The 16453-nt window shown below is 42.7% G+C and overlaps 1 protein-coding gene across 4 annotated transcripts in view; it reads right to left on the reverse strand.

The window, feature by feature from the left end:
• The window catches only part of FRMD5 (FERM domain containing 5), a 383704-nt gene extending 367758 nt beyond the window's left edge, over window positions 1-15946 (reverse strand). For all 4 annotated transcript variants that reach the window (XM_049782485.1, XM_049782483.1, XM_049782484.1 and 1 more), the window contains exon 1: window positions 15837-15946. In XM_049782485.1, the coding sequence (XP_049638442.1) occupies window positions 15837-15938 (102 nt within the window). In that variant the 5' untranslated portion in view covers window positions 15939-15946. The remainder of the gene's footprint in view (window positions 1-15836) is intronic.
• Between the last annotated feature and the right edge of the window lie 507 nt (window positions 15947-16453).

Genomic DNA, 16453 nt, shown 5'->3' on the forward strand with positions numbered 1-16453 from the left:
TCACAACCCATTTTTTGTTTTTGACATTCTTTCATGACCTAGTTCAAATCTCACCTCCTCTGAGAAGTATGTAATATCAGGTCCCCTATAAATGTAGTCATAGTCTTTTCCCTTGTCTTAGTCTTATTCTATGATGTTCTACAGTGTATTCTTTACATGCTTGTTGTTGCTGTTGCTGTTGTTGTTGTTGTTGTTGTTGTTTGGTGACCACACCCAATGATGCTCAGGTGTTAATCTTGGCTTTGTACTTAGAAATTTTTCCTCATGATGCTTGGGAGCCCTATGTAGTGCTGGGGGTCGATACTTTTTTATGTTTACTATCTTTCAGTCTGTAATTACTCAACAAAGAATATTACTTTTTTTATTTTTCCTAGGTTTCAAGTTGTGAAGATTTATTTCAAAATATACTGATATAAAATAATCGTTTTGGGTCAGAGAAGAAGAAAATGAAACCAATAAATAGGGGCCAGAGAGATAGCATGGAGGTAGGGCAGTTGCCTTGCATGCAGAAGGATGGTGGTTTGAATCCCGGCATCCCAAATGGTCCCCCCGAGCCTGCCAGGAGCCATTTCTGAGCGTAGAGCCAGGAGTAATCACTGAGCGCAGCCGGGTGTGACTCAAAACACAAAAAACAAAAAAATTCAAAAAACAAAATCAATACACAAATATCAAGTCTGAATAACATTTTCTAATAACATTCTGCCTACTTAAAGTGAGGTAAGCACATATGCAAATAACCTAACTTTTCTCTTACAAGGGAAAAAATTAGTAAAGGTCATCCAACATTTTATTTGCTCCCACTTTAGTCAATCAACAAGATTCATCAATTTGGGGCCGGAGAGATAGCATAGAGGTAAGGCGTTTGCCTTGCATGCAGAAGGTCGGTGGTTTGAATCCCGGCATCCCATATGGTCCCACAAGCCTGCCAGAAGTGATTTCTGAGCATAGAGCCAGGAGTAACCGCTGAGTGCTGCCAGGTGTGACCCAAAAACCGAAAAAAAAAAAAAGGGGGGGTGTCCTCTAAGTAGTGACACATTAAAATGTCTCAAACAAGGCCTTAGGAAAGCTAGGTGATTTTATCCTTATCATCTTTGATTTCTGTTGGTAGGTACTGGTTGCAATTAAAGCTTTAGAATGATCCTTATTATTCAGAAACAAGCCCTGAGATGGAGTGGTCCAGAATGCCTCAAAATACAGACCATCAGATGAGGTCATGATAATGCAGAGTCAGTAGTAGAGGGAGAATGAAGGCTATAATCACTGTCAAAGGGGCGTTCTCTGTAGAGAAGTGAATGGAGCTATTGTATACAAACTCATTGGTTGCCAAGCTTGTAGCTCAATTCTTTTGCTTGCATAAGCATGGCACGGAAGGTTCTCCTTAGAAGACTTGATTCACTGTTGGTGGTTAATTTGATAGTAGCGAGCAAAAAACATTGGAACTTTGAACATAAGAGTTTACAAGTTTCTACCTTGCAAATCAAGGATTTGGATTTACAATTAGGTTGGAAAGACCACAAAAGTAAAACGACATTCTTAACCGATGGCAGTTAATACAACTGATGAAAGAATGAACGATTATAGGAATTTTATTTATTTATTTATTTATTTATTTTTGGCTTTTGGGCCACACCTGGCAGTGCTCAGGGGTTACTCCTGCTCAGAAATAGCTCCTGGCAGGCACAGGGGACCATATGGGACACCGGGATTTGAACCAACCACCTTTGGTCCTGGATCGGCTGCTTGCAAGGCAAACACCGCTGTGCTATCTCTCCGGGCCCAGGAATTTTATTCTTGTTCAAAATTTTGACAATAATATCATGTGGTCTTGAAACGCAAGAAGTCCATTAATTCGAATGTAGTGATTAGCCTCCCAGAGACTAAAGATTAGTTTAGACAGTTTCTCAACCTTTTATGACTATGACTGCCTTCTGATCTTGTTTCCCCCTTGTGCCCTCATCCTACCAGTTAGCACCAGTGTCTCATGTTGTAGTTCACCATTTATGCAATTTTCAACTGTGTCCCCTTTGGAATATACTAGGAGCTCTCCAAGAGCCATATGATGCCCAGTTCAGAAATGATGGTTTCACAAGTGGAAGCAGAGATAAACAAATGGGATTACATGAAACTGAGAAGCTTCTGCACTTTAAAGAAAACAATGATGAGGGTAAAAATGTCACCCACAAATTGGGAGAAACTACTCAATACTAATAAAGGACTATCTAAATATCTAAGATATATAAGATACTAACAACTTAACAAAAAATATCTAACCCCATCAAAAAATGGGGAGAAGAAAAGACATTTCCTCAAAGAAGAAATACAGATGGCTAAAGGGCACATGAAAAACAAGTTACATGTCACTAATAATCAGGAAGATGCAAATCAAAACAACAATGAATCATTTCATGCCATAGAACCTGGCACACATCACACAAAAAAATAAACAAGAGGGCCCGGAGAGATAGCACAGCGGTGTTTGCCTTGCAAGCAGCCGATCCAGGACCAAAGGTGGTTGGTTCGAATCCCGGAGTCCCATATGGTCCCCCGTGCCTGCCAGGAGCTATTTCTGAGCAGACAGCCAGGAGTGACCCCTGAGCACCGCCGGGTGTGACCCAAAAAACAAAATAAATAAATAAATAAATAAATAAACAAACAAGAACAACCCTGCTGCCATGTATGTGGGGAGAAAGAAATTCATTCACTGCTTGTGGGAATGCCACCTAGTCCAGCCTTTCTGGAAAAAATATGGATATTTCTTAAAAAACTGGACATTGAGTTCCCATATGATCCAGCAATACTACTACTAGGGATACACCCTGGAACCACAAAAATACAATAATGCTCTCTGCACTTATTTGTTCAGTGCAGCACTATTTACAATAGCCAAAATCTTGAAACAACCCAGATATCTGACAATAGATGAATGGCTAAAGAAACTGTGGTACATCTACACAATGGAATACTATTTAGCTGTTAGAAAAAAATTAAGTCGTGAAATCTGCCTATACATGGATAAAGACTATTATATTGAGCAAAATAAGTTAGAGGGAGAGAGATAAACACAGAATAATCTCACTCATCTGTGGGGTATAAGAAAAATAAAAGACAGTATAGTAATAATAGTCAGATGAGGGCCAGAAGGACCAGCCCATGATATGAAACTTACCAAAAAGAGTGGTAAGTGCAGTTAGAGAAATAACTACACTAACAACTACCATGACAATGATAAATAGAACACTTATCTCGAAGACAGGCAGGGCATAAAGAGGAGAGAAACGGGAGAGCAATGGTGATGGAAAGTTGCGGGATTGTCCATTTTATCGCTGAAACCCAATTACAAACATATTTGTAACCATGGTGCTTAAATAAATAATTTTTTTGTTTTTTGTTTTTGGGTCACACCCGGCTATGCTCAGAAATCACTCCTGGCAGGCTCAGGGAACCATATGGGATGCTGGGATTCGAACCACCAACCTTCTGCATGCAAAGCAAACACTTTACCTCCATGCTATCTCTCCGGACCCAGTAAATTATTTTTTAAAAAAGAAAAAAAGAAATGATGGCTTCAATCTCTGTAACTGTGAGTAAAATTTTCTCTAGTCAATTTTTGGTTCTACACACATTGAAAGTGTTTGTACTTGCCAGGCAGGTGGCTCTTTGGTGTAGTAAATACCTTGCATATAGGAGGCCCAAGTTTAAGGCACTACAAAAACAATAAAATGCTTATAAAATTTCAAAATATTGAAGCCTCCTGTTTTAAAAGAAGATCAAAAATTTGGATGGTCTAGAATGTACAATGATAAAGTGGTTTTGCTCTCGGTGAAAATACCACTCTACAACACAGGAGTGGAGATGTGTTAGAGTTCTTCAGTCTCTCAACTAAATGCGAAAACCATGAGTCAAATCTGGAGACAACTGCTACCTGGCCTCCAAACAAGTGATATCCACCTCCTTGCACTTTCAGTAGGTAAAAGCTATAAGATGATAATCAAAAAAAAAAAAAAGATGATAATCCAATAGTCACATCAATTACTAGTGCTGGCTAAGTCACCAAGGAGAGAGAAAGGCCCACAGGACGTTGCTCCATAAAATACGGTCTGTGGAGTAAAAATTTTATCTTAAAATAAACGTAATTAAAAACAAATTTGGGAGTTTGGTTTACTTTCAACTGGGACAAATGCCTAGTTAGTTTATGTAGTACTGACATAGGCAGGAGTAAAGGTAGTTTTTGAAGTAGAAGGAAAAGAGAAAAGAAAGCTGTGAGGATCCATATTCTAGTTCTGCCAAAATGCTCCACAAACTGCCTCATATATTCATTTCATTTCAGCCTTCTATCCCTGCAGAGAGAAATGGAACCTCAAATAATTGAAACTTTTTTTGTTTTTGTTTTTGGGTCACACCGGCAGTGCTCAAGGGTTACTCCTAGCTCTCCACTCAGAAATCGCACTTGGCAGGCTCGGGGGACCATATGGGATGCTGGGACTTGAACCTGAATTCATCCCAGGACAACCACATGCAAGATAAATGGCCTACCACTGTGCTATCTCTCTGGCCAAAAGGTTTGAAATCTTAAGAGGACAAACAAAAAATTCTTAGGTACTAGCAAGCAACTTGAGTTCCAATAATTCAAGAGATCATTATATCAAGCTATCAGAAAAAATAATGTTATCAGAGACCAGCTCCATAGAAATACCTTATATATTGTACACATAGAAGAGAAGGGTTGCAGAGCAAAATGGTTTGGAGTGGGATATGTTAAGAATATAAAAAAGCACAAATGCAGTCACAATGTCTGCACACAGCAGCCCTATAGACTCTGTTCTTGAAAGAGATGTAAATCAAGCAATGAAAAATTATGGGTATAATGGCCATCCAGCTGAATGCTGGCAATCTCAGAATAAGAGGGCAAGCCAACTCTATGTCCTGACAAAGCCATGCCTGCTGCACCCATCACCCACAATCAACACTTTGCCAGTGACCTTGCTTCACCATTCCTCTACAACTCTCTGCAGTGACACCAATCTGACCAAAACTTCAGAAATGCCAGTATTTTGGCTGCTATCACCAAGACTTCTTGTGGAGTAAGTGCAGGCACCCTCTTCCCTCTTCTCATACTCCTGAAAGCCCTGGCAGCTGAAACCACACCCCACAAATGTAGATTCAGCAATAGTGCTTGGAGTTCCTGAACCACACAGTTGCATTTGCAGCCATTACCATTCCATTTTTGTTTATTACTGTCATTCCTGTAGGAACACACCAATTTAGACAACAGTGTGTATCTGGTTTTTTATGTGGGTTTTTTTTTTTTTTTTGGTTTGTTTGGTTGGTTGGTATTTGATTTATGGTTTTTGGCCACACCTAGTGGCACTCAGGGGTTACTCCTGGCTCTGCACTCAGAATACTACTGGCAGGCTCAGGGGACCATGTGGGATGCCAGGAATCAAACCCGGGTCTGCCCTGGGTCAGCAGCATGCAAGACAAACATCCTACTGCTGTGCTATCTCTCCGGCCCCAACAGTGTGTATCTGAAGCCACCTAATACTTAGAAATAAATGAAGTAACAAAATGGTCAACTAGCAAACAGAGCTACTAAAATCTGACAATGACTTAATGACTTCACTGGAGATACATTAATTTTCACAAATTTGCTTGCTGCTATATTTTTTTCTTCTTCCTTTTATTTTTTTTTGTTTGTTTATTTGTTTGGGGGGCACACCCTTTTGACGCTCAGGGATTACTCCTGGCTATGCACTCAGAAATCGCTTCTGGCTTGGGGGACCATATGGGACACTGGGGGATCGAACCATGGTCCGTCCTAGGCTAGCGCTTGCAAGGCATTATGCCTTACCTCTAGTGCCACCACTCCGGCCCCCCTTTTATTTTTTTAATGATTTCTCTCCCACTTACCTGGAAACATTGTATTACGATCAACTATATCAATAATATGATACATACTCTTTAAATAAAGTAAATTAATTTTTTAAGTGAACATCATGACTAAAAAATTCAGACATAGGGGCCGGAGAGGTGGCACTAGAGGTAAGGTGTCTGCCTTGCAAACGCTAGCCAAGGAAGGACCGTGGTTCAACCCCCCAGCATCCTATATGGTTCCCACAAGCCAGGGGCGATTTCTGAGCCCTTAGCCAGGAGTAACCCCTGAGCATAAAATGGGTGTGGCCCAAAAAAAAAATTCAGACATAAAAATTTTTAAATGTTGGTGGGGCCAGAGCAGTTGTGCACAGCAGTAGGGCATTTGCCTTGCACACCACTAACCTAGGACCGCAGTGATCCCCAGCATCCCATATGGTCCCCCAAGTCAGGAGAGATTCCTAAGCACATAGCTAGGAATAACACCTGAGCGTCACCGGGTGTGGCCCAAAAACAAAACAAAAGAAAAATTTAAAGTGTGGGACAGATATAGCGTAAAGCACTGGGGCTCATACTTTCAATGCATGTGGTACAAATTCAATCCCAACAACACAAGATTCCACAAGCACATCAGGTGTTTCTACCCCCACAAAAAAGAGGGGGGGAAAGAAATGTTCTAGTATTAAAGTTAACACAAAATAAACAAATCAGGACAAGTATTTATTGAACTATATAACAAGGCACTGAGCCAGGTGTTTTATATAATTATTAGAATTTAAACTTTATAATTTTTCTTTTTTTTGGGGGGGGGGGTTTGGGCCACACCTGGCAGCCACTCAGGGATTATTATTGGTTCTGCACTTAGAAATCACTCCTGGCAGGCTCAGGGGACCATATGGGATGCCACGGATTGAACCTGGATCCATCCTGGGTCAGTCACATGCAAAGAAAATGCCCACTGTGCTATCGCTCCAGTCCCAGATTATTAATTTTTCATTTAGAATGCCACCCTTTGGTTAATCCCATGACAGTACATTTCGGGGGCGGGGGGAGAAACCCTGTATCTCCTAGGCCAAGGGAATTCCCTCTATAATATCCCCAATAGTTACTGTGCCTATGCAGAGGGAAAAAAAAAAAAAAGCACAAAACAATCATTTTTCCACATATTTATTGATTGATTGATCGATTTTTTTGTTTTGTTTTGTTTTTGGGCCACACCCGGTGCCACTCAGGGGTTACTCCTGGTTATGAGCTCAGAAGTCGCTCCTGGCTTGGGGGACCATATGGGACGCCTGGGGATCGAACCTAGGTCCTTCCTAGGCTAGCGCAGGCAAGGAAGGCACCTTACCTCTAGCGCCACCACGCCGGCCCCCAATCGATTTTTTTTTTGACGTCTTTATATTAGTGTAGAGATTGAAGTTATGTCTCCAATATTATTTTATTTTATTTTATCTTTCTCTTTCTTTTTGCACTCTGGCATGAGTTGATTTCAGAACCGAAACTGTTGTATGGTGCTTGTCTTTATTGCTGTGGTGCTCACTGGATATTTAATTTGATATTTCTTTCTGTATTGTGGTGGTGTTTCAATTGCCTTTTTCACATCCTCTCTCAAACTGAGGTTGAAATCCTCTGGAAGGACTCCACCTATTTTCAGCATATTTGACTTTTTTTTTTTCTTATTTTGTACTCCAATCTATTGCTTTTCTTTCCTTCAAACAAAGCCACATAACTCGATTTATCTAGCTCCACTTCTTAAATAGAGAGGGAGACAGGGGAGGGTACCAGGACCAAACAGATATATGATCACTAATAGTGAGCTGGACAAAGAGGGGACCACCTACTCTAGCAGTCAGGGGGGGTGATGGTGGGGTATATGGGTTGCAGAAGGGGAACTGGGATGAGGGGAGGACAAATTTGGTGATGGGTATTCCCCTGATTCAATGTTGATATGACCTCAAATACTACTGTGAAAGATATGTAAGCCATTATGATCAAAATAAAAATAAAAAAAAGATTGCCTCCCTTTGTAAATTCTAAAGTATAAGCAACCAAAAACCAAAGTTAAAATTATTTAAAAAGTAATTTAATACAGTAATTGGACCATTGATAAATCACTTCTAAAATTAATGCCTTTTTGGAGTTATATATTTTAATACCTACATTAAGTCACTTTAAAATTACAATAAAGTGTTAAAATATCACAAAGGTTGAAGCATTTGTCCAGCCATGCAGTTGCAATAGCACTGCTCTCCAACCAAGTGTGGCCCTCCTCAAAGAAGTACAACAAAAATTATATTTTCTACCTACAGGTTGTTTGATTTTATCTTAATGCATGTATGTGTGCACAGGCACACATGCAGAAGGAGTGAGTTTGGGATACACCTGGTGGTGCTCAGGGGTTACTTCTGACTCTATTGAGAGATCACTCCCAGCAGTGTTTGGGAGGTAATCTGCAATGCTAAGTATCAAATAGTGTCAGTGCACACACGTGCCTAGAACCCTGCACTGTCTGGCCCTTCAAAGTTTTTTATTTAAATGTGATATTACTAATACCACAGACATGATAAATGAGTCTGAATAATGTAATAACAGAGGACTCAAACTGCATGCTCTTTTATTATATACTATGTTGATTTGCTTCATTTAGTGTATTCATTCAAGCATTTAATAGAATTCATACAAATACCCATGAGTAAAATCTGGCATGGTGAATGCTTCCAGGTTTCTTTTGGATGCCACTGATACTTCCTTAAATAGGATTTTTTCAATAAGAAAAAGAACAATAGCAAAATTATCCTCTAAAATTCACCTTCTATCCTTAAAAAGTTGACTTGCATTAGTTGCATGTAATAAACATAATACACAAACTAAGAAATAAGGGGCCAAAAATGGCTCAAGAGGGTATGTATATGCCTCGTATATGCAGAACTCTGGGTTCATCCCTGTAACCAGATGGCACCACTGCCCTCTAGCACCACGAATAGAGCCACCAAACACCTCCAAATAGTTGGTCAGCACACCAGACCAGGAATCCCAGTGGGACCAGTGCTAGACTGAGTGTAGACTTTGTATGCAGAAAGCCAAGGCTCAATCTCTAGGTCCTAGAATCTAGGATCTAGCAGGGGTCCTCAAACTTTTTAAACAGGGGGCCAGTTCACTGTCCCTCAGACCACTGGAGGGTCTGACTATAGTAAAAACAAAACTTATAAATGAATTCTTTTTTTTTTTTTTTTTTTTTTTTGGTTTTTGGGCCACACCCGGTGGTGCTCAGGAGTTACTCCTGGCTATCTGCTCAGAAATAGCTCCTGGCAGGCACGGAGGACCATATGGGACACCAGGATTCGAATCAACCACCTTTGGTCCTGGATCGGCTGCTTGCAAGGCAAACACCGCTGTGCTATCTCTCTGGGCCCATGAATGAATTCTTATGCACGCTGCATATATCTTATTTTGCAATGAAGAAACAAAACAGATACAAATACAATATGTGGCCCACGGGCCATAGTTTGAGGACCACTCTAGAGTCTAGGAGATTAAAGTCACATGGTCCCTGGAGTGATTCCCAGAAAACTGAGTAGAATCCTAAGCACTTCCAGGTTAGGCTCCAAAATCAAGACAAAGAAATCAAAAAAGCAGGGCTTTAAGAGATGAGATGGGGAAAGAGGAGAAATCATTGGCAAAGCATCAAAACATCGCTGGGAGTGCTAAGAGTCCCTCCAACACAACTAGTTGTGGCCCCTATTTCTTTTTAATGAGGCTGAAGAGACAGGAAATAGTACAGAAGGTAAGGCTAGTACAGGAGGTAAACCTTGCATGAAACTGACCCAGATTCAATCCCTGGCACCATAATTTGTTCCCTCAAGTCTCACCAGGAGTGATTCCTGAGTGAAGAGCAAGAAGCAAGCACTGAGCACTGTTGGGTGTGGCCCATTTTCTCCCAACTCCACCCCCCATACAGAAATGTCTTTTAGGATTCCAGCATATTCATTTCAAGAATCAACCACTCTAATCATCTTGTTACTCTAACAAAGATTCTGAGGTAGTATAATTATGTTTTAAAATAAAGATTTTTAAAACCTATATCCATGAAACTTTGTGAAAATAAGTGTTGCATTTTTTTTTTTTTTTTGGTTTTTGTTTTTTGGGTCACACACGGCAATGCTCAGGGGTTACTCTTGGCTCTAGGCTCAGAAATCAACCCTGGCAGGCACAGGGGGCCATATGGGATGCCGGGATTCAAATCGCAGTCCTTCTGCATGACAGGCAAACGTCTTACCTCCATGCTATCTCTCCGGCCCCAATTTATCCTAATTCTTTAATGTATCTTTTACATTAAGTTCTTTCATCTGTATGCCACATACCTTTCTTGGTTTATGAGTTATAAGCAAAAAATTCACATAGAAATCTTCATATATAGCCACTGAACACACATAAGCTCTCCCACCAATCCATAATGACTTTAAAGATTCTATTTGACAAACATAAAAGTTCTTTTAAAAGACAGAACATGGGCCCGGAGAGATAGCACAGCGGTATTTGCCTTGCAAGCAGCCGATCCAGGACCTAAGGTGGTTGGTTCGAATCCCGGTGTCCCATATGGTACCCCGTGCCTGCCAGGAGCTATTTCCGAGCACACAGCCAGGAGTAACCCCTGAGCACTGCCGGGTGTGACCCAAAAACAAAAATAAATAAATAAATAAATAAATAAATAAATAAATAAATAAATAAATAAATAAATAAATAAATAAATAAAAGACAGAACATAGGGGCTGAAGTGATAGCACAGTAGTAAGGCATTTGTCTTGCACATGGCTGACTCAGGACCAACCTAGGTTAGATACCCAGCGTCCATATGGTACTCCAAGCCATGGTGACACTCAGGGGTTACTCCTGGCTATGAGTAACCCCTGAGCATGACCAAGTGTGGTGCAAACTCACACACACACACACACACACACACACACACACACAAAAATAACAGGACATGGTCTAAGCATTAATGCCAATCCAAAGCCAAAAATATGGTTAAAAGACCATGGTTTTTAAATTTAAAAATAGAGGTTAAAAGATAAACAAACTTGACCTGTTATACTTAAATGAATTCTAATAATGAGTCCAGTTTTCTTATTCCTAGGATTTACAATGTCACTGAGATTAATTATAAATAAATTTAAAAAAAACTTCCATCTTACATTAATTGTCATAAAAAATAAAAACTGAAACATATTTTAATTTGAATAGAGTATGGCATGATGCAAGTAGTAAGTGGTCGTTATTTTTTGTAATGATGTTTTCAGATAATTTCCTCCAGGCACTAAATATTAGTAAGAAACATTGAGGTAAACTGACTTGGGAATCAAAGTAACAGAGTGGGCCCTATGGGATGCTGGGAATTGAACCGGATCCCTCCCAGGTCAGCTACATGCAAGGCAAATGCCATACCACTGTGCTATCTCTCTGGCCCCTAAAGATGTGATTTAAAGGAAGAAAGGGCTAGGGTTTAAGTATAATTCATACAATACAGTCATTTACTAGCTCTAAGAAAGTTCTTTCACCTGGATCTTTCATCTGTAAAAAGGGGATGATGCCACATACCTCTCTTGGTTTATGAGAGGTATAAGCAAACTAATTCACACAGAAATCTTCATATGTAGCCACTGAACACACATAAGTTCTCCCACTAATTCATAAACCCATTTTCTTCAACTGTATTGATGACTACATAACAATCCATAGTGCTGTTGTAAGGTAAATTAGATAATAGCACAGGTAGAGTAGCTAGCAAGCAGACCGTTCAATTTATTTGTTTTCACCCCCACTCTACATTACAGAGATATATAAGTGGCTAGGCTATGATTAAATGTATGGTTCTACAACAGAAGTGCTTCTACACAACATTTATGATGGCATCTAACTTAACTGCAAATACTTATTTAACATGGTTATCTAATTACTTGTTATTTTTAACATGTACTCAGTAAAAACAAATTCCTTTCTAGGAGAGCTTTACTTTTCATTAATTACCAAAAAAATGTAGTGCAAGAGACTAAAAATAGTCCAATGGAACACTGTGGAAGATTGTTGGCATTTGGGTCATGGGTCTGGTATAACATCATACCACTAAAACATATAAACATTAAAAGGGGAAAGCATAGTGTTCTAAATAAAATAGAATACCATCCCCAAGAAGTAATTAATATTTCTGACTTAAAAATATGCATCTAGCAAGAATACAGCACATAGACACTTGCTTTGCATGTAGCTAACCCTTGGTAATCCAAAAAAATCCCCAGGTGGTCTCCCATGCACAGCCATGAGTGATTCCTAAGTATAGAGCAAGAAGTGACCCCTGAACATTGCTGGTGTGGCAAAAAAAAAAAAAAAAAAGTGTCTCAATGCACATTTATATAGGTATTTTTAATGTAGTCTTTTTGTAATCTTAATAAACTATTAAACCTGAAAGACAACTACAAATATATTCTTTATTATAACATACCCCAAGCATGTAAATTATTTTATTTGGTATAGAGTTCAAAAGATATGATATAGCCGTTTTGTTTTTCCTACTTTTCCCCAAAGAAAAAACAGAGATAGAAAATGTGGTAAACACAGATATGCATAAATGAAACAGCTGCGTAAAAAAAATATGGACCAGCTCTGCATTTATAAGCCAATGACCTTCAAAGCTGGCAGGGAGCTGTTAACAATGTTCTTCAGAGGGGAGCAATTATACTACAGCCCTCCTATATGTACTTTGATTTATCTTAATCTACAAATGCAGTTGCATATCAGAAAGAATTATTGAATAGGCTGGTGACTGTGGTAACCTTCTTTAAGAGCATATAAAGCATCTTCATTACCCTAATAATCACATTCTAAATGCCTAATCAGTATAACTGCTGCAATATGGATGGTTAGCCAGTACTCTGACAGAATTTCCAACAAACAAAATTTACCAAGTGTGGCTATTATGACTCTTACACAGTGATTACTGATTCTGCAATATTAAGTGTGCTCTGCTTACCTAAAGAAGCACTAAAATTCTTCTAAAATAGATATCTTATTGAAATAAGAAAATAGCATACAAAACTTTAAGAAAAGGAAATTCAAATGACCACCAAGGAAAATATTTATGTACTATTCTGCAACTGTTAAAATACCATGATTACTGCTTTAATCTAAAAAGCAGTTTGCAGTTCCTTTCCATACGTGTTTGTCAAATTAGTATACATACAAATGTACACACTGTAGAAAATGCAAGGGTGAAAGGCACGAAGGAAAGCTCAATCTCTATATGCTAAAGAAAACTATGTACACAAAATGTTAATTTTTATGATTGTTTTACATATATTTTAGAATTTCCATATTCTTCTTTATTCCATGCAAGACTCAAGTGCACAATTATTAATACATCTACATAGGGACACAGGATAATACAAATGTATTATACTATGTTTAAGTTTTCAAGAGGTCTAAATTTTTATATTAATTTGTAATGTAAAATAAAACCAGCTGGAAAACAAACATAACTATAATAAGATATACAAAGAACAGATCCAGCTGGTTCAGCTTAAACATATAATTTTCTTAATAATCAGTTTTTTAAAAAAATGCAAATTACTAACCAACCTCAAAGGTTCCACTAACTGGTTAAAAATACCTAGTTGCCCTACTGTAATATCTAAAAAACACAAAATTACCACTAGGCAGTGATGATGTGAACTGTGATGTGAATTCTATACCTTGGCAAAAGTTAATGGCCTGCTCCCCAAATAATTTTTGTGCGTGATTTTTTTTTTCTGTTTTTGGTTTTTGGGTCACACCCGGCAACGCTCAGGGGTTAATCCGGGCTCTATGCTCAGAAATCGCTCCTGGCAGGCTCAAGGAACCATATGGGATGCCGGGATTTGAACCACCGACCTTCTGCATGCAAGGCAAACGCCTTACCTCCATGCTCTCTCTCAGGCCCCGCTCCCAAAATAATTTTGCCATATGCCCAAAACTATTTTTAAGAGTCCTAAAGTCTGTATCTTGCACACCCCTAGATTATCCTATTGTGAAATGCCTTAAATTTTAAAGCAAAAGGCAGCCTTTTAAAGCTCTACTACAATGTAGTCAGTGGATGAATCCGTCCAAAAATTTCATTATCGCTCCCTTCACCCCACCCCCAGTCTGTACCTAAGATACAAAAAGGTACAAAAGAAACCAAGTAGCAGCAGTAAACCACTGTGGAGGGGATGCTGTGGGGGGAAATACCTGACGTCTCAAAAATCCTTTCACTTGATGGCTAGTTGGGGTTTTTTCCCCCCATGACCGCTAAATATGCGTTTAAAAGATACTCTTCTTTCTCTACCCTCAAGGGTCTTTGGCAGCAGTCGGAGCTCATGCCCAGAGCGGGGTTTGTAGGTGAGCAGAGAAAGTGGCGACCAAGCAAAACTGAGCCAGGAGTGAGCAGATAGCTGCTTGCCTCCACTCCCCAGCGTCGTGCTCACTCACTGCTGCTCTATCTAGCACCGTCAGCACAAACCGAAATGGGTGGTGGGGTGCGCAGGAGACAAAGAGGGTAGGACCTGGGCCAACAGTTTTTGTCTGCCACATCCGAAGAAGTGCCCTCCGGACTCTTGCTGTCAAGAAAATGGGATCAGGCGAGAGAGACCTCTCCGGGTCTAACTCGATCGGCCCCTTCAGAAGCGAGCGCAGGCTCCCCCAGGCTGCTGAGCTGCAAACACCCACCGGAGGGTTGTCGATGTTGTTTTTCTCCCTTTGACTTTATCAAAGAAGAAAGGGCCGGTAGGTACCGCATTCCTGGGGGGGGGGGGGATAAAAAACAAAACTACGACTTCTCGCGTGTCCCATAGCGCTTGAGAAGGAGCCGAAACAAGAGAGCTGTCATTTTTATTTTTCTTAAAGGCAGGGACTGTTAGAAAGAAAAAGAAAAAAAGCCTCTGTGTGTGCAGTCAGTCACATTCTCGTATTAGCTTTTGGGTGTCAAGTCACCGATTCGATTCCATCTCTGCACAGCGCCAGCCATCAGATTGGTGGGACTTGTTGCTAAATCTTTGCCTCACGCCCCCCACCCGAATTTGCACTGTACCCATACAGAGACAGGGAGAGGGGGGTGGGGTGGGGGGGTCCTAAAGCTTTCAAGCCCAGAAGGCTGGGCTCCTTCACCCTCAATAGGCCACTCGGCAAGGGGGCTGGCTGCCCGTTCCTTTCTCACCTTCTGAGAGAGCGAGAGAGGGAGAGGGAGAGAGAGAGAGTGAGAGAGAGACAGAGACAGAGAGAGAGACAGAGAGAGACAGAGACAGAGAGACAGAGACAGAGACAGAAGGAGGGAGAGAGAGCGGGAGAGAGACAGAAAGAGACAGCGAGAGAGACAGAGAGAGGGAGAGAGACAGAAAGAGACAGACAGAGAGAGAGGGAGGGAGAGAGACACAGAGAGAGACAGAGAGAGAGCTCTGACTCACAGATGCGGGGGGCGGGGTGCGGGGGGCCGGGGACGATGACTTACACATCCTCCTCCCTTCCATCCCCGAGTGACCCGGGAGAAGCCCGTCCCGAGGCGTCCTCCGCGGGCAGGGCCGCAGGGGCCGGGGGAGCAGCCCCCCAGCAGCCCTGAGCCTCGACGGGGCGGCCCGTCCACCTGGCCCTGGCCCTGCACCGCCTGGGTCCTCGCAGAGCCGGCGGGGCTGCGCCTGCATCGCGCGTGGGGGCGGGGTCTGTCGGCGTCGGGGGCTCGGGACCCGCGGACTCTCGCGCCCCAAGGTCTCGCCGCTCGGGCCGCCCGCCGCAGCCGCCAGCCGGGGCGGCAGACAAAGCGCCGCCGCGAGGACGTGCGGCGACCCCCGCGGGCGTGCGTGCGGGCGGGCGAGTGGCCTGAGCGGCGCGAGGGGCCGAGGGTGGCCGCGGGCTGAGGCGGCGCGAGGCGGGCGGGCGGGCGGGCGAGCGAGCGAGCGAGCGCGACTGACCTGGATGGTGCAGGTGTACTCGCTGTCGTCCAGCAGCCGCACGGTGCAGCTGTACTCGCGCTCCAGGCTCCGGCTGCTGCCGCTCATCAGCCGGCTCAGCATCTTCCCGCTCGCCGACGCGGGCACGGGGACACGCGGCGGCCGGGGCGGGCGCCCCTTCCCTCCCTTCACTCCGCTCCACGCCGCTTCAGCACCATCACCTCGAGAACCTCAGGCTCCGGCTCTAGCCTCCTCCTCTTCCTCCGCCTCCTCCTCCTCCTCGTCCTCGTCCCCGTCCTCCTCCTCAGCCGCCGCCTCCCCGTCAGCCCGAGCTCGCGCCCCGCCAGCGGCTCTCCTCAGCGCTCCACATCGCCCGAGCGCGCGCTCGCGGGGCGGGGCCTCCGCTGGAGGCGGGCCAATGGGGAGCAGCGCGGCGGAACGGAGTGGCAGGCGCGCTAGCCAATAGAGAACTAGATCCGGTGTGATGGACGGGTGGGCGGTGTAATCGCGGGACAGCAGCCGCCGAGGGGGCGGGGCCGTCCCCGGAGGCGTCCCAAGCGAGGTGGGTTTCTCTCTCCTCTCTCGCCTCGGGAAGCCGTTGTCGGCCCTCCCCCGAGCCAGGTGTGGGCCCCGGGCGG

This window comes from Suncus etruscus, chromosome 10 (assembly GCF_024139225.1).
Source record: "Suncus etruscus isolate mSunEtr1 chromosome 10, mSunEtr1.pri.cur, whole genome shotgun sequence".
NCBI lineage: Eukaryota > Metazoa > Chordata > Mammalia > Eulipotyphla > Soricidae > Suncus > Suncus etruscus.